This window comes from Zootermopsis nevadensis, unplaced genomic scaffold (assembly GCF_977971745.1).
Source record: "Zootermopsis nevadensis isolate Lab colony 2312 unplaced genomic scaffold, Znev_1.0 Znev_ptg000006l, whole genome shotgun sequence".
Taxonomy (NCBI): domain Eukaryota; kingdom Metazoa; phylum Arthropoda; class Insecta; order Blattodea; family Termopsidae; genus Zootermopsis; species Zootermopsis nevadensis.
The window spans coordinates 6,919,035-6,945,497 of record NW_028259138.1 but is presented as its reverse complement, the minus strand read 5'-3'; the positions used below and the strand labels follow the sequence as shown (position 1 = coordinate 6,945,497).

The 26,463-nt window shown below is 39.1% G+C and overlaps 2 protein-coding genes across 4 annotated transcripts in view; one reads left to right on the top strand and one right to left on the bottom strand.

Moving 5' to 3' along the window:
* Positions 1-26,463, bottom strand: part of Sema1a (semaphorin 1a) — a 799,656-nt gene that overhangs the window by 638,237 nt on the left and 134,956 nt on the right. The gene's annotated exons all lie outside the window — the stretch shown is intronic.
* LOC110837395 (uncharacterized) lies at positions 2,185-7,267 on the top strand. The gene is made up of 4 exons (XM_022079488.2): positions 2,185-2,400; positions 2,953-2,993; positions 4,115-5,218; positions 6,035-7,267. Exons 1-4 carry the CDS (start codon positions 2,272-2,274, stop codon positions 6,060-6,062), a joined length of 1,302 nt encoding a protein of 433 aa, XP_021935180.2. The 5' UTR covers positions 2,185-2,271; the 3' UTR covers positions 6,063-7,267.

Below are 26,463 nucleotides of genomic sequence, written 5' to 3'. Positions count from 1 at the left end.
TTATAAATGTAAGGGAGAAGGTCGATGTGCTGTGCTTTAGAACCACGTAAGAGGGCACTCATTAGAGGCGGGCGTCGGCGTTAAATGGGCGTTGCACGCTCCGGCTTTCCTGGCCTTGGTACCAAGTATGTGGGCCGGTCTAGACGTGGTGATTTGACAGAAATTACTCGTATTTCCGTCCCGCAATTTGTGCACTACATAAAGACTAAGTTCATGTCTGCGGAAACACATTTTTCCTGAACCACCTCTGCTGGCACCAACACACCATTTACCTCCAACTCAACGCACAGATTCCATATGTATGTAAGGGCTTCCTAATCCCTACCCCCACAGACATTCGCTCTAAACATGACAAGCACAATATTCGTAGAAACACCGGAAAACATTGTCAAAACGTTGCCGCTTATTCTTGAAAGTCCGAAAGTTATTACTAATCTTAGGTTTCATACACATCTATACCACCTAAAACAACCGCTCTTCGCATGCCCTTCGACCCATATATTAAAATTAACCGTACATAGCCTATTCTTATACCAAACGTGATTAATGCTTAATGACATTGTGTATTTTATATCAGCCTTCTACATTTGATTTGAAGCTTTCGCGGCGACGTAACTCAATAAAATCTTCTAGGGGGATCAGCCGCGTCAAATGGCTAAAATACGAAACCCACGTTTCGGAGACCATCTCTGTCCCCATCATCAGGGTTCTGATGTGCAGAACCCACGACGGGGCGAGCCGGGCATCTACTACAGTGAGCTGTAAAAGCTGTCCGACTATACGCCATGTAGGCGCTTGGGGGTGAGTGGTCAGCATCACGCCCCGGCCGCGCTTTACCCCCGGGAAAGGACCCCAGTACCCATTGGATAAGAGGCTAGGTGGCCCCAGAACCGGTCTGGACGCAGAGGCTAGAGGAAAAATCCTCTGTCCCCGTCAGGGATCGAACAACGGTCGTCCAGTCCATAGCCAGTGACTATAATGACTGAGCTACACGTCCTCGAATTAAACCATACACGGCAGCAAATGGAGCGTGTGTAGAAAAACTGGAAGGAACAAATATGAAGGATCAAGTGGTAGAGAAAGTCCTTAGATGTGTCCTTTGTGTAATAAAGGAGCAGACACGAGCCACACACTGAGATGTGAGAAATCTAGATGTTGGAGAAAAGAGCTTACTGACAAAAGATTCACGGGTATTGAGCCAGAAACTGGAATAGGAATTACAGCTACAATTAAAGATATTGACAACCTGCGACAAGTTGGGCTATATTCAAACAATTATATAGAGAAATGGATAAAAGCAGTGATAAAATGTGAGGAGAAATAAATAATAAACTGGGAGGGGGGAGGGGTTTAGGAAAGATGAGAGTTCAAAATGAAAGGAGGGAATGCAAAATTATAAAAGTAATATAAAGATATTTAGAAGCGTGTGTAAGACCATGGAATCGTGTCCAACAATGCAAATTGTAGCCAAACAATTTGTCGTCAAAAATGACGTCATCAAACAATGTTACGCCAATTGTTTATCCGGCATTGTTGTGGAACCAGATAACCAGATATATAAACCTCTAACATACTGATTGTTAAAGGATGCGGTACATATAGTTACCACTTGGCGTTAAAGGGTAAATTGGAATAGTTCCTATTATACCTTTCTCTTAGATAATTAACACAAAATTCCTACTTCCATTTTTCTTAAAGCTGGTTAGAGTCGTAGCTTAAATGAGTACTGAAAAAATATGAAAATTATTATCATTATTATTTACAGATTATTTAATGACGCTTCTTCAGTAACTCAGACTATACAGCATCGAATGAGAGAATGACAATAAACAAAAAATTGTAAAGAATGTGGGATGAATCAGACGTCGCCTAATTTAAGGTATTCTCTCGGCATTAGCCTGGACGGACTGAATAAAACCACCAATTACCCCCCCCCCCTCCCAAACAGGATAGAAAATTTTCCGATCCGCGATTTGAACCTTTGAGCACCCAAGCAAAAAGCAGGACTGCCGCCATGTTATTATTTACATTATTGGAATATGCATTGTAACTGTTTGCATACGTAACAATGAAAAGTTTCTGAGCATTGTTGAGGCCATTTAATTGCTGTTGACACGATCGAGCAAAGAATACGTAACAATGCATAAATGCGTAAATTCGCATCCGTTTAATTGTTGACTAATCACCGCGGTCATTCTGTTATAACAGGACTTCCGGGCGGTTATGTCTCGACACGTGAGGTTAGCGAATCAGAGAGTTTAAGTGTTTACCATGGATAAGACCGGCTCAGTGGGCAAATCTATAAGGAAGCAATGTAAAGCAATGGGAAAACAAATTAGAAGCAGCAAACCCAAAAAAGCAGGAAAAAAATTGAAGAAATTGCTATTCCTGGGAAAAAATGTGAGTACCTACTGCCTTCACTTTATGACGTGTGTGTGCCCCAGAAATTCTCAATGCAGTTTGTCAGAAAATAAAATTTCTGTCACAGAATGTCTGCAATGAAGTTTACGCTCACCTAACGTAATACGAAGAGAAAACTGATATCCATTTTAATATTATTCTTCCATCGATGTCTAGGCCCACCAATTTGTCTCTTCCCTTCAGACGTTTGTACCAGAGCTTTGTGTAGGTTATGTGTCATCTCCGTAAGCATGCTACATATTCTGCCAATCTTATTTTATTTCATTTGAACATCCTAAATTTCCCAGTTTTATTAACTTTCTCTAATATCTTCGTTATTTGCTGTTGTATTAGTTATTTAATTTCTTGACGAAGGTCCTCGTTTACGCCTCGAAGCCACTGCGGACTTACAAATAATTACTTTTTTCTTATAAAATCGGTACTGCGCTATTAGGTAGGCCCACGCAAGTCACACCTAAACAATGGAATTTAATAAACCAGTTCGTTGTCCGTACTTGAGTTTTCATTGTTTAATCAGACCTTTTTTTTTAGAAGTCGTCCAGATCAGAAGGAGAAAAATCATCCACTTATAGGTAAGTGATGTGGACTTCAGTAAGAGACAGTCTCTTAATTTAAACACATGAGTTGCATCAACTCTTTAAGCTATTGACTAACATACAGCAAACGTCGATGGCGTAATTTATATAACGCTTCACTGTTGAGCACAATACGTGGTCACAAGGAAAATCTTGTTACGTACACACCTCAGCGTTTCGCATAACAATTAAGTTTCAGAATTAAATTAAAGCCCTAGAAAACATTTTTCGATGGACTTGTCTAGCGATTGACTGTCGCCTTTCGGATCTACCGGCCTCATTTCATCTAGAATTACGCATTAGATGTTTGCCTCGGGAGTTTGTTGAGATAGTTTGCTGAAATCGGCTACGACCGCTTCCTGACTTATAATATTAAATTATTAATAGGCGAAATCTGAAATGACAGTGTGAGGACAACAGTTACATTTTCAAAAATGTATGCAAACATGAGAATCCAATCAGCCCCCAGTGTAGTAGAGCAGGAGTGTCATACAAAAACTGCAACTGCAAAATTTGTTAATCTTGGAGACATGATCGTGGATAAATCTTTGGTTTCTTCTTGCTTAAAAATATAGGCACAGGAGTGGCCAAATATTTTTACGACGCGAAGTCAAATTGGCGAATACATAAGATTTCCTCCTGAACAGACAACGCACGGAAATATACAGATTTTTTCATATTTTGTAAATTATTCTCAAGTTTTTTGGCTGAGTTCGGCAAGACGAAGAGTAAACACAAAGATTGCTCTTATTGAAGAGATAATCCCGGAAAGACTTTTTATTAATTGTTTTAACATTTTTAATATTGATCACGAATTTAGATCAGTGAATATATATATATATAGATGATTAATGTTATTGTGATTTTATAGAATTCTATAATTTTTTTCTTATAAAGTTTATTCATTTGCTACATCACACGCGCATTAATGCATAAAATTAGATTATAATAAAATCAGGAATACGCCTGTCCATCGAAGAGTAAAATATTTAGAAATGTAAACGTAAGAACATGTGGAAATTTGTGTTAAATTAGTTTTGCATTTCCTGTGGGATTTCATAAATAATTATTTCTGTCATTACGATGCAGAGTAATGATTTTTAATTCGTTTAATACAGGTCAGCAACACTATATGATGATGTGGGCAGTAGTTCAGCTACGCAAGGTTTTGACAGTGTACACCTCAATGAACAAATTCAGAGTATTTATGACGTTTATCGGGCAACCAAAATGAGGAGGTGTACAGCCTTTGAAGAAGACTGTGTAGCCGTCAGATGGGAACGCGATGCTCTGAAGAGAACAGTAAAAGAGCTGGAAATTAAACTGCAGGCCACTCAAGAAACACAAAAGCAGAGGAATCTTTATTTAGAAGAGGAAATTTCTAGACTGAGAGCCGAAAATAATTCCTTTAGAGCTAAAGTTCAAAACTTCCACGACGCGCGCACTACCGAAACGTCTGAAATGCTCGATGAATTCGGAAGACAGATCAGGGCCTTAGAGGATCAGGTGGAGGTAGTAGAAGTATTGGCGACTGAACGAAAGTTCATTGAAGCAAATAGTGAGCTTCCGCAAGTGAAAGACGAGATGAGCATTTTTGAAGATACCAGAAAGCAACTGGAATCGACAATTGACGACCAGATGGCAGAAAACGAGAAGCTAAAAGCGAATTTGCAGGAGCTGGGGAGGGCGCTCATTGCTGACAACAAAACCATGATTGAGGAGTGTGTACAGCAATCTGCAGAGATGCAGGGGCAATTGCTGCGTAAAATAAGCGAAGTTGAGTGTAATTATATCAGTTTGAACAAAGACTGCTTGCAATTGAGAGACGAAAAGTCTATTTATGAAGCGTGCAAGCAGCAACTGCAAGAAACTTTAAATGACCAGATTAAAGGGCTATGTGCTGAGACACGGGAATTAATTGCCCACGTTTGTCATGACGAAAAAAGAATTGCTATCAAAACAGGAGAACTCAGGAAGGAAATCAAAGAATGTTTTCATAGTTTAGATCAGCAAGCACATTTTGAACTTGATCTCATTAAAAGCAAGTACATTAATCTAAAACACGAGATGTATCAACTGGCGGAGGAAATGTCAAAGTCCAGACAAAGAGAAAATGCAGTTACTTGTGAATTGGAGGATCGTATAGACGTTCTGACTTCAGTGGCGGCACGAAAACGGGAAGAACCAAGAAGTGGTGGAAATTTCGTTCCTCCGGGAAAAATGTGAGTATAAACTGCCCTTCTCCCATTGTGCGAGCTGTCTTTTTAGTGTTCCCATAACTAAGAATGTCAATTTGGGCCCCTCCGGTCAATCCCTTAGAAAATGTAATTCCTGTCACAGAATATTTGCAGTTGCCTCTAGGTAGGAAGGCGATAAAATATTCAAATATTTAATTTCGAACGTTTGTGGTGTTTGCGGGATGGCAGGCGTTAAGTGGTGTAATTTTCCACAGCGATTTTACCAACGTAAGCTCCAAATCGATGACGTCACGTCGTTTCGGGAGTCCCCAACTTTACTTAAGCTGAAAAATCAGTTAATGTTTCTGCACCCTTTTGCTCTTTCGCGACGCACGAGGTGTAACTGGTAATTTTTGCCTCGCTGTGATTCTCTTACGAACGCCAGTGTAGATTTTGATTCATAGTTCAAGAACAATGTTTAATGACGTGATTTTTTTGGAGAATTAAATGATAATTCTCATCTTCTCTGGATTTCATACTGAGTCCGATAAACGACCGTTTTACTTTGATGTAACTTTGTATCGTATGTCACGTGGTACACACAAAATTGTTGTAATTACAGATCGATTAATTGTTCATTTGTCTGTAATTCTTGTCGCTAGTGGAATATACAGAAGCAAAGGCCGGCATAAATCCTTAGCGTCAGATATAAAAAAGCAAGACGTTTATCTCAAAGATTACGAAGTGAAAGCACTAAAATGGAATACATATGTGGTTGGTTGCGTTGAATCTGAGGTCTCCGAATCTTCCAAAGTCTCTCTTTGACAGTCTGAGCTTATGTGTTGTTCTGATGGTTTTCAGAAAGACGACGCCTACAAGGATTGCTTAATGGCGTTAATCGATGTAATAAAGATAAGATATCGATTCTCTGAGTTCGAGAAGAACGTACTAGCGTCGAAGGCAGAGACCCTGGAGAGAGAGTTGAATGATGAGAAAAAGAAACACGGCGACTGAATGAATTACACGATATCGCTCTAATGAAGTCGCAAAATCCGCCGGTATATACTTCAGGATATCACCATGAGCGTCCAAGGACTTGTCAAAAGTGCCTCGACGGCAAAGGAATTTGTTGCTCCCGCAGGAGAACACTTTGAAGGGAATTTTTCCATCTCGTGAGGGTTTACGTTAAAGTGTTTAAGGATAAACAGGCTTAAGCTAATTTTAAACTCAATTACAATCATAATTCCGTAGAAAATAAACATTCCTCTTACAGGTTAAACACTCGAAATCGTAATTATTAAGAAGCCTGATCGTTGATTTCAATTCCAGGTCGCCCTTCAACATTTCAGTTTTAGTTCAGCGTTCTTTTGTTTGTATTTCCTCTTGATTGGTTACCTACATTTTATTTATATTTGTATATTTAATTACCTACTCCAGTTCCAATACATTGAAGATCATGGGAATATAAATTTGAGGTTATGACGGCGGTAAGTTTGAAGGTGGCCGTCTGCTTTGTTTGTACGCCACATCACCTGACAGAATTCTGCCGACGTTTCAGAAGTCCTGTTTGCCTCCTAGGGAATGTCCCATGACAGAGTGAAAGGAAAGGTCTTTATGGATGCAGGGTCGGACCGCAGGTTTCCTAAAAAGGGCCGTCGGAAGGGGGGAAAGGGAGGAGTCAGAGCCAAGGGACTTGACTGGGAAGAACATAGTTTAATGCATTTTCTGTCTATTCATATTTCCCCTCCCCCCTGCCAAGCCGTTGGCCAGACTGAGGTTTGTTCGTCGCCCCAACGGCACCCTTGCCCTTACCCATTTTTCGGGATGTTGCAAGTACCTCTGAAACGTCGGAGTAGTTCTACCAAAATACACGGCACTGCAGCTAGGAATGGAGCTATCTTGCTCCTCACAGCCGTGAGAACTTAAACGTCCAATCCACTTATGACTTCCTATGGTAATAGAAGACCTTCGTTTAAATTATTCCTATTAATGTTATCACTAATGGCAATTTTAAAATTGTCGCGTTTAATGTTATCACAACAAAATAAAATTATATTTTATTGTCAAATTATAAAGTGTATCATAATATCATTAAATTGCCTTATTATTTAATAATGCCTCTAAGTACGTCCTTTAAATTTAAGCATTTTTTACTATTAAATGGAAAAGCACTTCAAACTGACAAAGATCGAAAAATCACTTACAAAATGAATACTTAATTTCTGGTATTATTAAATATCATAAATTAAATCATAACATTTATAATAAAACAACTACTTGTTTCTATTCCACCTACATAATCGCTTATTCCGCCCAAGTGAAATATAAAAATTGTGAATAAGGTAAGCGTCAATTATAGAATAAACTTAACGCCACAAACTGCAATCATTCTTATTTTATGTACAATAATTACTATAGACGTACATACTTTTTTTCCAAGAAAGTTTCTTTATGTCTTAATAGCAGTAATGAACCCTACATCCATTCATCGTAATATCATACAGAATATTAATCTGCAGTAGAAATGCGATAACCCATAAAGAAATAACCGCTGTTTATTGTGAGAATCATACGATACGCAGATATACAAAACTCTAACATACTGATTTGTTAAAGGATGTGGTACATATAGTAACCAATTGGCGTTAAAGGGTAAATTGGAATAGTTCCTGATATACCTTTCTCTTAGATAATTAACATAAAGTTCCTACTTCCATTTTTCTTAAAGCTGGTTAGAGTCGTAGCTTAAATGAGTACTGAAACAATATGAAAATTATTATTACTATTTACAGATTATTTAATGACGCTTCTTCAGTAACTCAGACTATACAGCATCGAATGAGAGAATGACAATAAACAAAAAATTGATAGGCATGTGGGATGAAGCAGACGTCGCCTAATTTAAGGTACTAGAGCTACGGGCTCTTTTCGGAGCGCTTTCTCTACAGTCCTTCCCGTTCTTTGTCGATAATTTCCCGATTTCGTCTATCAGTTTCTGTTGATATTTAATAAAAGAGCAAAAAGTGATAGTGGAACCACGGTTCCGGAGAATCTGACTTAAATACGTCTCTGTATTTAAATTATATTTAGGCAATAAATACAATGAAAGGAAGGGGGAGTTTGGTTTAGTGTCTTACTCAAGTGTTGTGATTTGTCGTCGTCGCCAAACAATTTGTCGTCAAGAAATGACGGCATCAAACAATGTTACGTCATTTGTCTACTCGGCATTGTATTACCAAAACTTGCTAAACTAGGTTATGTCCATGCTTCCTGGAGACGACAAGAACAGGTACAATCCGAAATGGAGCAATGACCGCTGTTGTGTGTCCTAAAACTGACGACGGTGACATTCCTGATTCGTATGTTGTTGTTTATAGTACCAAGGAGCAAAGACTCAAACGTCTTTCGACAATGAATCCATTCGTTGAACCCTTTGTCTATCCCCTTCTGTTTCCTTACGGCATAATTCGATGGCATAAAGACCTCAAACTGAAAGATGCTAAAGTTCGCGATCGTTTAACACGAGGAATGTTCGCTCGCTATAGAATCGCTACTCGTGAAAACGAAATTAATCCAATCACAAAAAGTGGGAAACTTTTCCAACGATATTTGGTTGACACTGAAATTAAACGTGGAAAAGATGTTAATAACTATTTGAGGTACCAACAAGGTAAACGTGTAGATAAGTGCAGCATTTTGAAAGCAAGCTTGGAAAAGCATGCAAAAGAAAAGAACAAAAAACTGGGGCACATTAAAGTTTTGAACTCATAGTTCGTTGGATCACCACGTTAAATGTTGGAACTGTACCAAGACGCAATGGCAATGGTCGCTGCTTTCGGCACGCCATGTTTGTTCATCGCCATTACGACCAATCCTAATTGGCGTGAAATTCGCGAAAATCTCGAACAACATGAAACACCATCAGACAGACCCGACTTCGTTGACAGAGTATTCAAGTTGAAACTCAATCACTTGGTGGATTTGCTGACCAAACATTCAGTTATGGGAAAGTCGCTTGCTTACGTGTACACAGTTGAGTTTCAGAAGCGAGGACTTCCGCATGCACATATCCTTTTAATCCTCCAAGAAGGATCAAAAATTAAGACTGATGATGATGTTGACAAATTCATTTGCGCTGAACTACCAGGCTCCGAAACACAACCAAATCTTAACGACATTGTTACGCGTAACATGATTCATCAATGTAGTCAGCGTTGCATGAAGGGAAATGAGTATACTAAAGGTTTTCCCAAAGTTTTCTCCTTGCACAATAATCGTCAAAGACGGTTATCCAATCTACAAACGACAAAATAATGAACGCACTTACTCCACAAAAAATGGATTTCTCCCAACAAACCAACACGTTGTTCCATACTGTCCTTATTTGATGCAGGAATTAAACTGTCACATGAACGTTGAGTCTGTATCATCGATTACTTCAGTAAAGTACCTCTCAAATATGCTTTGACAAACTATACAATCTACGACGAGATCACCAACTACCAAGACAGTCGCACGGTCACTGCTCCAGAAGCAGCGCATCGCATTCTTCAAAATGAAATGCACAAACGCAGTCATTCAATCATACGTTTACCTGTGCATTTGCCGAACGAACAAACCGTCGAATTTGGAGACATTCGAAAAGCAATTGACGGTTCAACAATGCTCCTTGAATATTTCGAATTGAACAAACGCGATCCAAACGCACGAAAGTATTATTATTTCGAAATTCCAAAGAACTATACGTGGAGAGCAGATATAAAAGGTAGCAATGATGATGAAGAAAAAGGAGTGTCCACTGTTGAATACGAACAAAAGACGAACTTGAAGAAACAGAAGTCATGGTTTCCACGAAGAGATGGTAAACACACAATCGGACGCGTTTATAGTGTAAGCCCTAGAGATCAAGAAACATTCCATCTACGTGTTCTTTTGATGAATGTGAAAGGCGCAGAAAACTATGAGGACTTAAAGACTTACGACACTGTCACTTATCAAACATTCACAGAAGCCTGTTTAGCACGTGGACTGATCGAAGATGACGCTGAATGGAAACGTTGCATGCAGGAAGTTGCGATCTACCAAATGCCTTATCAGATACGTGTTTTGTATGTTCAGATTCTAATCCATTGTCACCCATTGCACCTCGAAGAGCTTTTCAATGATTTCATCGATATAATGGCGCAAGACTTTAAAAAACAAGATAAACGTTCGGACTCTGACGCACGTGACAAAGCTCATGCAAACATTAATGAATTGTTAATTATTGAAGGGAAAACTTTGAAAGACTTTCCAACACTGCCTCAGGAAATTAAAAAATTACAGACAGTAAATAACAAAGAATTAACTGTTGAGGAACACATTGGACTTGGCGAAGAAATGTACAAATCATTGAACGAGAAACAAAAGGAAATCGTTGACATAATACTTAATCATATAGAAGGAAAAACAACTGTCAAAAAACCATACTTCTACATTGATGGTCCAGGAGGATGCGGTAAAACATTTGAAACTGGAGAATGTCAATGGATCAGATTGCTTTATGATTCCCTCAATAAACATGTTGCATTCAGCTGCTACGTTTGTTGAAAGTCTAAAAGAAATGATATTCAATGTCTACAACGGCGACAATAATGGTGCACAATTGACCTCCGAGATTGCAAACGTATACAGTCAGCCTCAAAACATACATAATGTCCTTTCAATACGACAAAACCTTAAACCAGATTTGAGAATAGGTTTCCAGAGTGTGTCCGAAACGATCTTCAACATTTTCGAGAATTTTATAGTTGGCCTCTGAACAGCGACGTAAAGAACTAAAACATCAGATCTATTTAACAGAAGATCAAAAAAAAAAACACGCTGAAAAACGAAGTATTAAATATCAACAGAAACTGATAGACGAAAAACGGGAAATTATAGACAAAGAACGGGAAGGACTGTAGAGAAAGCGCTCCGAAAGGAGCGCGTTGCTCTAGTTAATTAATAAGTTAGACGATTGATAAAGTCCCAGAGCCTGAACAGTTTGTGACAGAAATAATGGAAAATATATTCGTTGGTCTAAGCCCCTTTGTAATGCCGGTCCCAACCCTGTTCACACACGGGTGATAATGCTACTTTCAACAGCCTGTTCCCAAGATCTAAAGCGACAACTCCACTGTTCATTCGTCTTAAAAAAAAAATTATTGCTACAAGCAATGAAAAGTAAACACTTTTTTTTCATTACCTAATAGACTGTGCAGAATTTTAATGATTAAATCCCGCAGTCGCTCCTTTGCAACGTAACTACACAAGGTTTCAGAGAATTTAAATACACAAATGAACTCGTATTTCAAGATTTGGCGACACAGTACTCGGGGCATTATTCTTGTTAATATTACTGACTACATGGTTCTCATTTTGCGCGTTGGCTGAAGACTGCGCCCAAAGGACGCATAACGAGCAGATAGCGTTCCTGATCTGCTTGCTGTTTCCGAAACTACAGAACGTGTTTAGATTACATTTAATATGGTGGTACAGTGTACAGTGCAAGTTGCTAGAGGAACTTAATTTCCGTCCACTGAAATCACTACTGACATATTCAAGAACCTCAATCCGCACTTGGTCGTATATACAGCCAGCATAAAATATGCATGACTACAACCCATAACGGAACACGTGTTGGTGCGTACAGTGTGCACAAGAATGCGTGCCTCAAGTGCGAGAAGATACGGAGGAGGTGGCAGAGAAGGGATATTAGAGAGGATTGGGGTTAAATGGCCCGGAGCAGAAGAGACACCACAGTTCCTGTTCTGTTATTTATAATCATATTAACAATGAAGACACATCTTACTAACAACGAAAGAATAATTTAGTTGACGTTTTTTTGTGGGTTGGTAGCGTATGAACTCGTCGGTATATGTCAACGTTTCGGAGAAACATACTGTCTCCATCTTCAGGGCTGAAGATGTAGATAGTATGTTCCTGCAAAACGTTGTCATATATCGATGGGTATGCACGGGGCCAAAACCCAGAAGAATAGCATTATAACCCTCACCACCGTGAAAATCTTTAATCTCACAAGAATTCAGTTCCTCGCGCATGTACCGATTCTTTCATGCAGTCCGTGTGACGAAATAATGAAAAAATAATTAAAGATTACAACTAAATAACCTTGAATAACGGTTTGCAAGTTGAATAAATTACACAAATAAGGAATTATGGAATTCGAAATATGAATTAACATCGACATGAGTAAAAATCATACAAGATAAAGCACATTTTTCGTTAAACAAAGTCTCTAAAATGTCGCGTTCTAAGCCAAACTTGGAAATATTGGAATTGGTATGAAGAAATCACACACAATGTCCATGTAAAAATGTAAAAAAACCACGTTACTTTTCACCCCGTCGGTGGGCGGTGAGTAGGGAAAAAATATCTCTTCATAAAGACCATAGAAAACGGACAACTGCAATTACGGAAACGTTAAACAGGAGTTGGTCAAAGTATTCTTGCATTTCATAGTAGACGTACAACAGCTGTTTCCCAGAAGAAGGAAAAAAAGTCCCTCTTTGTGTAAAAGAATGTATGCTAGTGACGTGTAACAACCATGAGGTCGATCAGAAATGTGGGCAGTGGACACTCTGTACCTTCACCAAAGAGAAGACTACACGTGGAATGTGGGAAGGGAAATGAAAAAAATGACCGTGAATAATTATGGACCATCAGTTTCACAAAGCAGAATAGTGTAAAGCGAAGAATAAGACAGTATCCGACTCGAGAACCTGCGACCACGGACAAATAACCAGCAATATGAATGAAAATCAAGAAGAGAAGATGATTTTAGTTTAGACCTACTACAAGAGCGAAGTTGGAAACACTGAAAAAGATGGAGGTATGCTTCTAATGAATACGAACCTTATCTAATTTGTACCTAGCTCCGATTAATTGTTTTGAGTAGTGGTAAAACTGTGACGTGTTTAACTTCATGAGCGACAAGAAGATTACCAACGGCTGAACGACTGAATGGATGGCAGACGGACGGACGGCTGCTTCATGTGTCGAGGTTAAGTATGAGATCAATCAGTGTATCCGGGACAACCGACAAATAAGAACTGATGAACTGCATCTGAAATAAACATCAGTCACAGAAAATTACGGTGAAGAATAACTTTATTCTCAACCGAAAACATTTTATTCTGACAGAATAAGGAAACTTCTGGATCGCTGGACCAAAAGCCAGGCAACATTTAGAGAACTATGATATGACAAGTCACTGTAATAAAGTCGCCTTGAATATATTTTACTTACCGTCGTATATTATTGAAAATCTCCTAAAATACAAACACGCGTTTGTTAAAATGAAATCGAACTGCCATGGCGGTGACAAACGCACACCAACTATGCGTGCCAAAAGTCCCTGAAAGTAGGGAGCTGAAGTCTCCCACCTTTAACGTGTCATCGATTAAAAAGTTGCCACAATAAACGGCGTCTACAGTATCACTATATAAAACAGGGAAATAACAGTAAATGAAGTTACCATGCTTAAAACCATTCACATATCATTAATAAACATTGTCTCCCTTGAGCGAACGTTCTCAACAAGGGAAATGATCTAGCTTCGTTATCTGTCTTTTTATATTTTTTAAAGTTTTACAATTATATTAGTGTTCCCTACGTGGATTATTTGTTTTTATTTATATTCCTTCATTTTTTGCTCTGTGTTAATATTTTTTCTATTTTGGGTTTGCCTGTACTTGGCAGTTATATTTAATACTGTACATGTATAAGTTTAGTTAATCCGTTTGTGTAATATTATCCATTATTATTTCACTATTATTGTATATATTATCAGTGTTTGCCTGTTATTGGCTTCTTGCTGTTGGCAAACACGTAAATAAATTAATTGAATTGAACTGAATTGAATTGAATTTTTACGTAGAAAAAAACACATTTAATTCAAACACAAATAAAATCACACCTGGGTTCAAAAATAATCTGTACATCTACGCTGATCTTAAGTAACAAAATTATTTCTACACTTACATACAGTTATTTTTATTTTGGGATACGTCCTTTGTTATTTCAATGGACTACTTCACAATATCATTAATTCTCCTTCACTTGGACGTTAAATAATTTGTGGGAGTGTTTTCATAATGGCTCGTCCTCGGAAAGAAAAGGAATAATCAATCAAAAATCGAAAAAAAAATTAACCTTAAGTCTACTAGGCTGGTGTTGAATGTACAACTTAGTCTTTCAGGGATAAACCGCATCGAATGTCGAGAACTGACCGACGTTTCGGAAAACCCTGAAGTTGACATCTTCAGGGTGGATATATAGTGGCTGGGCGTTTTTAAAGCTTTCAGAATACCAAAATCCTATCTAAATTCCACCTATCTGACCTTCTTGGGGTCATGACACGCTTTATCATAGGAAAATGACAGCTGGACCCATCACCGTACCAATAGTTTTTAATCGATTAATTTCATAAACATCTGATTAATTATTGTTCTCGCATGAAATACTCGTGTGTATTAATGTATGCACTGACCGGACAGAACAGCACACGCAAATTCTGCACAAGCTGAAAGCCTCTGATTCATGTTAGAGGAAAAATTACATTTCAAACATCAATATGAATCCTGCTAATGTGCATTAGACATAATTTGTGTAATACCTAGCATCTTAATGCAGCGCAACTCCACGACTTCACTTCCTCTCTATGCTATGATATTATGTAATCAGTAACACTACTTCGTGGGATCTAGTCTGATTAATGTGACCGGGCTGATTAACCTCCATAAAGTAGGGAAAAAAACAGGCATTCTGCAAATAACTTTTGTCTGTAATTCCTAGATATTAAGCTTAAAAAACTGCTCTAATTTACAACTTTCACAAATGGCAAACAGCAGCTGTTGGTAATGACCAGCTCCACCAGGCAAAAATTAAGCATTTATATAAAATGGGCGGACCTACATTGGGGGGGGGGGGGGGGGGGGGGGGGCAAACAGACCTGTGCAAAATTGCAGCAAGTTTTGAAACTCAACTCCCATCCCATCCGTTCTATTTCAAAGTGTTACTTCTTTCTGCTGACAAACATCTCTACTCTTAATAAAGTCTTCTCGGGCTATCAGCCGTGTTAGTTGGTGATCAATCGACGACGTTTCGAAGACCATCACCAATTAACACGCCTGAGAAGACTTTATTAATCAAAGTCGCCGTGAAAGCTTTACTTCATATATCTCTAATCTTCTTTACATGACATCTTCATCGTGTTTCAACGCCACGTGGCTCCTTCTCAATACCAAGCAGTTATTACTTATGTGTCCTTGCAGTACCACTTAAAAGAAAACGTATTTTACAAAGCGTTACTAGCAATTCTGTGTACCTTTAAAAATTCTGAAAATAAGTTTAGAAATCCTGCAATACTTCATATAATAATCACACTGATAAAAATTACTATACATAAACACAGGCACTGAAAGTTCGCTATGAGCTTTGGCGTTTCTGGAGAATTTATCTTCCAACAAATCGAACTTTTTCAGCATGTAGTGGGTCTCTTTGGCCAAGACGACGACAAGGCGCAAAGCGTCTACAGGCGGCAAAATGCAAAATGCAATGAGATCAAAACCCACAATCCCAGTATGCCAGCGGCATCGACCAAGGCCTTGGACCCTGTGGTCAATATTTAAAAAAAAATCTTAGACTACCACGTTTCTGGTACGACTAGAGGGGCATTCCCACTTCTTACATGGCGATAAGCTATTCAGATGGAGAAATGATGAAAATGTCTGTGCAGTCATGGTTACTCGAATACACAAAACGTTTACTGCTCTGTTCAAGGAAAATTTACGTTCAAACTGAAGTCCATGCAAATTAAGATGTATACTGGACCTATAAGAAACAATATTAAATTTGATATACAAATTTTACCTTATGTTATCGAATATTAAATTTAATTAAAATCCGGTGAATTATTTGGGAAATTAAACGATAAAACGCTGTTTTTATCCAGATTCTACAAAAAAAATAACTATAACATTCCATTATCTATTGCACAGCGATTTGCATTTCAGTGGTAGCTACACAAAATCCTAATTAGTGTTTATTCTGAAGTACCAAACTTTCACTCTGAACTGAAATGTTGCTATGTTTATAGTTGGAATAATAATAAACCGTAATCAGATTTTAACACGGACATGTTCCTGACAGCTCCGTGTTCTTGATGTAAATCATTTTAAATGACAGGGGAATGCTTTCTACCGCTCGGAATTAGTATTGATTCAAAAATGCTTACCCATCCTGGCTCGTTGCAGTGCCGAACAATGCATGACCCCAGCCCTAAAAGTTGGCCCGGATCATAACGGCACTTCCAGTTCAATGTTTGAACAACGCAGCTATGTTAGGATAATTATGTCAAAGGAATGTTTCTAGTAAACAGTGTGCTAGCTCCATTAATAATACGCACACAGAAAGCACGACTGGTTATGATCGAAACAAGACCATTGTTCCATTTATTTAAACTATCGCTAAAGAGTTAACGGTGGAAAAGAAATAATGTAGTATCTTCTTCTAAATAGCAGCAACTCGAGAAATCTGAACGTGATATTAAAATCAGTACCGCTTTTCGTCAGCAGGCCAAAAAGTCGAAAGTCGTAGCTTCGCTCAGTCGACCTAACCGATTCGCACTCCTGGTGCCGACTTTATATTCAAATTAATAATCATTCAAGTGCTTTTATTACAACTTAAGCATTTTCAGCCCATCATCATGACAGGAAAATAGAAACTTAACAATGCCTTTCTATAAGTCATAATGTTAGAAACTGATTCTAATAAAATATTTTATTACGTATCAAGTAGAGACTGGCTTTATCAATTATAACTTTAAGACTAAGCGAAACAGTGCTTCGCCTTTCGCCAGGACACACACAGGAGGACGCAAGGACTGCGGGGTGTGTACTGGTGCCTAGTCGTTACACGTCTCTAAAATCATAATACCTAAGCCAAGTTCACCACATCGCATGTATCGTCGTCTTTATTTTTGTATCTAAACTTTTATCATTTTGCCAAGTTAGTAAAACTCTTGTTATATTTTAACATTGTAACTCCTACCAGTTCTAAGTACGGATACATGCCGTTCTATTAAGCGTGCATTTTAGCAAACAGTATAAAACAAACCTGATGATGGCGACACGCTGAAACGTGCTGTGTTAATTATATATTTTCACACGTGGAATAATTATGTGTTGAGGGTACTCTAATTTTCGTCATCCATGTACTCTCCAAGAGCGTCAGGTCTACTGTGGCTTCTGAGCAATAAAACTGCTTAAAACGCCGTGTATTTACCGAAGAAAAACTAGACGAAACATGGGATAGGGTTAGTATAAAAGCCGCTGATATCACTGAAACAACAGACCAGAATCTCAAAATCGTCATCAGTCAGTGACAAAGCCAGTTAAAATTCGACCATGTTCTTTATGCCTTGCAACCGCGTGACCTAACTAAGAGGATTAAGTTCGGCAAGTGGATTTTGCATTCAGTTCATGACGCCGAAGTTGACCCTCGTTTGATCTTTGTTTTTTTATTATAAAGCGTGTTTTCATTTCCCCGGATGCGTCTTCTCAGAAAATAATCGAAGTCCTGTTTTTCCACATTTAAAACACGGAGTTCCTCTTAATTACGTAAACGTTGCCGTGTGGTGAGCAAAAGATGCTTAACGAACTATTAAGCCCATATTCTAAACATAATCAATTAATTAAGATATGTCTGTGAGAGTAATATTGACAGACCTTTTGGCACAGGTCACAGAGGGGCACGATTGTACCTGTGGTTACAACAGGATTCAACACTTGGCAGCATTGCGGATGAATCTTCTACCGGCTTCCGAAAAGGGTCTTTGATGTCCGAGAAAGCCGTGTCTTATGGTCAGCACGTTCACATGAGCTTACCAGATGTCTTTTATTTACAGGGGTAATTAAAAGGGCATAGTTTACAGAACCCCCCCCCCCCCCAAACGAAAGAAGATAAATCATATGAAGAGAAATTTTGTAAGTTCCTCGGAAAGAACTTCTTTGGATAAATGCCAGTCTACTTAACAGAACAGTGTTCAGAGACATAAAACAAGGGACTCGCTCAAGGACATAGACGTACTGATCTCCCGCCCGCGATCAATTATGTATGTCCCGTTGTTAGATTATCCTCCACTTGACCTTTCACTTGCACCAAGACAGAGTTCATGGCTTGCAAACAACGCCGAGAGAAGAGGCTCAGCTGGTCTGATTTCCTTATGTTTGTCATGTAACACTGTAGGCTACGCCCACTGACCAACGGGTAAGACCATCACAAAACTTCTTGAGAGCGATTTTAAAAGAAAAGTATATGCAAATTTGACCCCTTGCCGGAGGCGAAGGCATGCAAGCATTCCTAGCCTCGGCTTTGGACGTAAGTAATGTTTAAAACCGTGTCCCAGCCTTTTCACCTCTGCAGAGACATACAGTGCCCACAAAGTACCATCGGCTCATTTTTGGATAATTGTTTTTTTTATACCAAAAAATAAGTCAAGCTTCTACCGGAAGTATTTGGGAATTTCATCACCAAACCGCCCTTCTATAACGTGCCACTAGCAGTAAAACATCTTTTTGCATTATGACTAATAGTTGGAGGTAGCGAATATATATAAACCCGAAAAACAGCGTATGTCTACTTGGCAGACAAATTCTGAATCCCATAACTATTTGAAGCATGAAGCTAATACATACAAATAGTATCTTCAGGCCAGTCCTTACCCCAAAGAAAACACAAAGCACTTCCATTACAAACATCAGCTGGTTAATGTTGTTCAGGGAAGTGATGGCCTCCTATTCTCAAAAACATATGAAACCCATAATTACACTCTCTTGGTAGAATGCACGGGTATTAAATGTTAAAGATGATGGTGCACAGAAGTTAATTTATGCTTTAAGGACAATAAATTCTTTTGAGAATTAACACAGTCCGGTGCAGATTAATAATCACAAAACGGAATACATGAGACAAAAATGAATGGATTTGCTTAAGTAAAACATCAAAATAGAACTGCAGAAAAATGCAAAAAATCTTTGGAAAGCCAACCACATACCGGGCTTAATATATATCAGAAGACGGCGGTCTAAGACGGGGTCGAGCAAGGCTTTAACGCAATATAACATACACGATTTGGTCTACTCCTTTATGCAAATTCTGATCCATTCTAACACTGAGTGAGTAGGAAAAAAAACCTTGCGCGTCGCCATCCGATAAAACCCCGTCTGATGACGTGACAGGTCACTTGGATATAAAAGTTTCCTTATAGAGATGATTTTCGTTTTGGTAAAATCACTCAGACAAATATTTTATGTTATCTCGTATTTCAGCATCCCGTTGTGCTTTTTCTACCGATGTTTTATGTTTTTACTGAATATAACTTATAGGTGACATCAAACTGCAAGTTGTGTAGGCGGTAATGAAATATGGCATTTTATGGTACGTTGGTTTTTATACAAGCTTGAACCGAAGAACTGTAGAAATACACGTCCTTTCATTACAAATAATCCCACTCTTGCTACGCTGAAAGCAAGATTATGGAACTAAACCAGCATCTCTTTTGCCTTACCTGAAAGGATAAATTTATCATAGCACAGCTATTGTGGCTTTGTGGAACAGTTTTCTTCATAATTTATCGGTTGGATATTAATGTGCTTTGCTTAATTCGATATAATTAAGATCGCGTTAAGAAAAAATAATAACCCTGAATATTTACTAAAGTGCCTTTAGACCCAATATTGAAGCTGATAAAACCTACACTGTGATTACCACTACAACCGTTAGGCCCTACAGCAGCTCAACTGATTCGATAATTACGTGATACGCAGAGTAAAGAAGTTACCCTACAGGCCCTAATGCCGATCTAAACTTCCATACTTTTACAGATTAATTTCTAATAAAGTGTTGAGATGGTGAAACGAATGCACAAGCCTGTAACTCTACTTACTGACATATTTTATGTCGTATTTGCAAAAAATTAATATCATTGAAACAAATGATAAACTCTGATGTTCTCAATCTACAACTAATTGAACGTTACAGGAACGTACAGTAGTTATTCAGAAAAATCTCGTCTCCAGCAAAATCTAAAGGTTTGTGACAATGGAGATACAGCAAATGCGACTATTATTCTGGACATTAAGGGGCCAAATTCATTTCTTCCAAACGCAATGTTCTGAAACTGGGTCTGTTTACGTCCGCATGTATGGGCAAAGAGCAGGTTCCTACTCAGATGGTTTGGGTCCCTCTGAGAAAGTGAGCCTTGATCACTGGATAACGAAGAACGGAGAAATAAATATTTACATTTTATGAGAATTAAGGCAAACCATAGAAAATCCAAACTGTTCCCTTGTGATCACAGATGAATATCCATCAAACATAAACAAAGCTGACCAGAATATGCTACATGTTCTGTTAACGTCAAGTGCCACCAGCGCCGGATAACAACGGAAATCAGCCAATAAAAGCTGGGACAAAACGCACAAGAAAACTAAATTTTAAAGTCCTGTTTTCAGGGGTTAGAAACCATCAAACGGGCATCAAATCAATAATAAAAACGAGAAAACTCATTCGCCACAAACCTAATTGGGAATGGGCAAACGCCAACGCATCTTGTAATAAAAGACACAACCAAGCCGACAGATACAAATCAAAAAACAGATGAAATTCACACCACCATCACCCACAACTAAACGGCTTAACCCAACTGCCCTGTAACGAACAGACCTCGCTCACTGATGGGCGGATTCCACATACGGGAAATTTCCAAATTAGGCTGCTTTACTGGATTCATTGTAAGAGTACGCGGGCCGATTCCCTGTATTTTCTGCACAATTAGTAAAACTCCATCTTGATGCCAACTTACCATCATGCAAAGAATGTTGAGCTACTTTTGGATTTCCCATCAGTCCTAGTTCAGATTATTTCTGTCTTCATCATTACGCACCTCAGATAGTCTATTTCACAAACTACAGACCTACTCATTTAATTTTATATTGTTTTCAGAAAGAAGTAGGGACATCCTGTCTCCGTGCAAATACACAACACGCAGAATGTAGAAAGACTGAAAAGCATACAGAAAAAAGCAACACTGGAAAGAACGCCTGCATTCCTTTTACGGCAAAGCTAGCAAGAAATATGAATTACTTACCAAGTTAATCAACTTGTATAATTCAGAAACTCATTTCTGTGTACAAAAGGTCTAATAAACTAGAGTAGATTCCGACTCTGCTAAATTTATCAGGTACAGCCTCCGTCTCCAGCTTGAAACTTGTTAATTTTTAAAATGCGTTCTATAAAACATTTACAGGTGGCTTACATGACCTGGATACAAAATTTCACATTTTTAAGTTTAGTGGTTTATTAGTTATTGCCAACACACAGGTAAGTCAATAACAGGCCAAATTTTTCCCATGAGCCATGTCGTTGATCTATCTCCAAGACGATGCATATTTTTCAGTTGTTTCCACGCACACACACACACAATGCGAGGAATTTATATCAAGTGGCGCTCCAACCTCAGTATTTATATAATTTACTGGTAAGAAATTGGGGAGTTAGAAATCGGCATGCCGTTCATACCAGATGGTATAGAAATCAGCCCATTGTTTCAACATCATTATGCAGACACGGATACGAAAGTTATTATTTTATTTAGTGTTCTGTCTGACGACAGGTCCATATGAACAGGATCCTTCCATCCTTTTCTCGGACTGGGACCTGTTCATATACGTTCTTGGCAGATGATCCAGAAGTGGTTTGCCATTGCCTTCTTCTGTGTGTGAATGGAGTAATTGTTGGGATGCCACGGAGACACCGGGGAAGCCCCCGGAGGAAAACTCCGTGTTGCCTAGACCACGGCCTTGCCCAACACAAGTTATAAATTCGGGCACCGCCGGGAATCGAACCCGAGACCCCAGGATTACAAGGCCAGCGTTCTAACCGCTAGACCACCGTGGCGGTGATACGAAAGTATCACACAAAAAATAAAAATATCATAAAAATTAATACAGAAAAACTGAAGCAATCTTTTCTATAAAACGTTCTGTCATTCTGAGTTACGAAAAAGAAATTGGTTTATCCAAACAGAGTGAAGTGGTATCGAAGACATCAATCAGGGGTTCGCCTACAGTGGACACGTTTGTTCGCAAGTGTACCGAGGAAGCACAGAACATTCATTCACCGACTTTATCAATAACCTAACGTCACACAAAATTTATAGGAGTTCAGATATAATCATCTCATGTCAGATATATCGGGATCAACATGTCGATAACCTTTACTAGACGATGCAATACATGTATGTATTAAATTCCATAGTCGTTCGTTAAAAGTAAAAATGATTGAGATCGTAAGATTTATATTGTTGCTCATGCATTGTGATTTGCGTTCCTGTCGAAAACACGTCAGACCCAGGTCGTAAAAAAATCCTGGTATCACGATGAAAGTTCATGTAATTTATGTCCTTCTGCAGGTTGCAGGCTGTGATGTATGACGCCCGAGGCGAAACTTCTACACCATAACTGATGAAAACATATTGGAAGACCTACTCCACTTTAAGAGTAGACCACAAGGAAAGATACACTGGCTTCATACCAGTGGCCTGGGTCGAACACTTTCTGCAGCAAGGGTCAACAATTATTTCCACTGTCAAGAATGTTCCTCTACATGTGGCATACATATTTGTGCGAATCGTAACGCCTAACAGAAATATATGCATTTATTTCTCACTGAAGGACCAAGTATTAGCGATACTGGTGTTGTAATGGGCCCCGCAAGGATCACAACTTATTTCGCCACTGAGTTCAACGTGTAACATCCGCTTCCTGAGGTGAGCCGCGTCGAATGTTGAAGTCTTCCATTGCTTCGGTAAACATTAAAGTTGCAATCTTCAGTGGGGATGTGAGCTGGTTGGGTGTTCTCGGAAGCCTTGAAAGTCTGCTCTTCTTCTCAGGCATCGAACAACACGAAACAATACACATTCACCCTGAAGATTGCAACTGTAATGTTTGTCGAAAGGTTGGATGCCGGCAACCTTCAACATTCAAGGCGCTCATCCCCGAAAATTGAGGTCGCACATTCCTTGCACTAACGTTGTTATTAGCTCACACGTTCGTCATCTTGTCGGTACTGTTGATACGTGAAAAATGGACCTACGACGATGTGGAATTTCCAAAGGAAGGAAACACAAAAAGGGTATGAAAATCTTCCATGAGGTGTCTGCAATCCTGTGTACGCTAACGTCACCAGGAATACGAGGTGCGATCGGAAAGTTTCTAGACTGCGCCTATAAAAACCCGTACACTTATCTCAGGTATTAAATTCATCCATCACCCTCGAAGTAGTTCCCCTGGGAGTGAACACAACGATCCCAGCGCCGCTGCCAAGCCTGGAAGCATCCCTGGAAATCTTTCTTTGTCAGCCTGTCAAGCACCATCTGCGATTCTGCCTGAATCTCTTCTAACGTCTCAAATCTCCTTCCCTTTAGCTGAATTTTCATCTTTGGGAAAAGGAAGAAGTCACACGGAGCTAAATCCGGCGAATAAGGAGGGTGCGGGATGACGGCCATGGTGTTTGAGGCCAAAAACTGCCGAACTTTGAGGGCGGTGTGCGCTGGCGCGTTGTCATGATGCGTCGCATGTGGAGTTCTTCCTTTAGAATGTCGCACAAGTCGTTGATGGTACGACGTCCATCTTCGTGAATGGCCTGCCGAATCTTCGTAACATTTTCGGGCGTTGTGCTCGAAGATGGTCGTCCAGAACGCTCGTCATCATCGACAGAGGTTCGGCCATTTTTAAAACGTGAATGCCACACAAACGTTTGTGCACGACCCACTGCGGACTCCCCAAATGCTTGCTTTAGCATTTCATAGGTTTCCGTAGCCGTTTTGGCGAGTCTTTGGCAAAATTTGATGCACACGCCATTCCGAAATCGCAGGAGGGTCGGTGTAATGCACTACCAAAACGCCCGTAACTAAGAAACAAATGCTAATTCGATGATACCGGCTGGCACACTGATTCACTATGAATGTAGGCCGCACCCCCTAAAGGCAGAAGCTCGTACTACATCCGGTTCGCCCGCTATTGACACAGTCTGTAAACTTTCCGATCGCACCTCGTAGATTGATTTCTTAAATATTTAACGGCTCTGTTTCAGCTTCAAGGATTGCACAGCGTGGAACGACATGCAGGAACAACCATAACCAACGAGAAGGGAAATATACTGTTCCCGGATTTGACTGAGGACAGGAAGGAACTTCAAGAAACGTAAATGAAAGCACCAAACTGGTAAATCGGACCGGATTCTATTGGAGTATCTCCCGATACAAGTCTACAGAATTTCATGAAGAATTACGAACTTCGATCAAAGATTTGCGTAAAACGCGGGTGATGGTAATTAAATTTAAATCCGCCCAGCTTTTGGTGAAGATTTCAAATACCAGAATAAATCTTAATCCGCTGAGAAACTTCTGGAATAAATAATTTTGATTGATAGGATCTTATGCATATTCTGCGAAGAATAAATAGGTTTAGTAAGTAATTACTAAAGATTCTGTAAAGGTTTACATAACTAGTTTGTTCACATATATTAAAAGTCTACATATATTTTAGTCTCATTCGATAATCATTATTATAATATAATACGTTACAAAAATGGTAGATTTTTAAGACTGGTAGTACAGATATATCATTACTAAATTCAGGGAAATAAACGCCTACAAATCCGATAGCAATCCAAAGCAGAACGCCCAGTTCCGTTTGCTGACGCAATGGCTGAATGGTATGGGTGTGTGCATGTGTACATATATGTACTATACATACAGCTGCACACTGCAATACCATTACACAACTCGAAATATCTGCAGGAAGCTCAACCAATTGCACAAATCGCCTCTGCTACACAGGTTTGGACCTGTCATGGAACAGTGCGTCACAACACCTCTCGTTCGATAGAAACACTGCAAAGCCAAGCAGACAACACAACCAACCACTGCACGAGAATTGACCTTTACACTCTACTCATCTCGCAATAGTCTCCAGTATAAAGTATAAATAGCAACGAGTGTGAACAAGAATTACAAGCACTCAAGCTGACCAGAATAGGCGCTGGTAGTCTACGAGGTAGTGTACACATCAGTCATTGTTATATAGGCCTATACAGCAAAACATGCGAACGGGTAATTACTAAAAGCATGCACCTTCGCCGTAAAATACCCCAGTACGAAATATAAATAGCAAAACACGAATTTATTGGTATTAAAACGACTCGGGTCGCCTGAAATATACTCCAACCAAAAGTAGGTTTTAATATGCGAACAAGTATTAAAAACACTCTAATTCGCTGGAAAATAGCCCAGTATAAAATATAAATAGCAAAATATGTTCTCAGTGTAAGAAAAGCGCCGATTATCCGTAGTAATTTGAAAAGAAGGGGCCTGGATCATCGAAAAACACGGTTATTGTACATTATAATTTACTACAGATTGCAGGTGTTTGAGAACAGGGTGTTGAGGAGGATATTTGGGCCTAAGAGGGAAGAATATGGGGCGTGGAGAAAACTGCATAATGATGAGCTTAAAAATCTGTACTCCTCCCCCAAGTATTGTCAGGGTGATTAAGTCGAGAAGAATGAGATGGGCTGGGCATGTAGCGCGCATGGATGGGACAAGAGGTGTGCACCGGGTATTGGTTGGGAAGCCTGAGGAGAAGAGACTGCTGGGGAGACCTAGACGTAGATGGGAGGATAATCTCAGGCGGGATCTATGGGAGATAGGAGTTGAAGGAGACTGGATTTTGTTGGCCCAGGACAGGGTCTGGTGGAGTGCTTTGGTTAATTCGGTGATGAACCTACGGGTTCCGTAAACCATCTAGTTAGTTAGTTAGTTAGTTATCACCATCTATGCGAGCAAGATAGGAACTTGTATATATTTGAACACAGAAAGACAAGTATTCACACTGAATAAACACAAACAGGATGACGCAGCGTTCATTCATATTTTTTGAAGACACGCTAGTCGACCACAGTTTAATCAATTTTATTCAAAGTAATCCGAATTGAAAAACAAGTGTTTGCCATTACTGAAAACATTGTAATAAGTTACTACATTGGAAAAAAAAAAAGATTTTTAATACTGTGCTTATATAATTTGGTGCGGTGAGATTTTTAATTACCGTTTATTATGTAGACACGTGAAAAATGTTGAGAAAATACTACAGCGACTTTGATTCTGTGATCATAATAGGATGAGA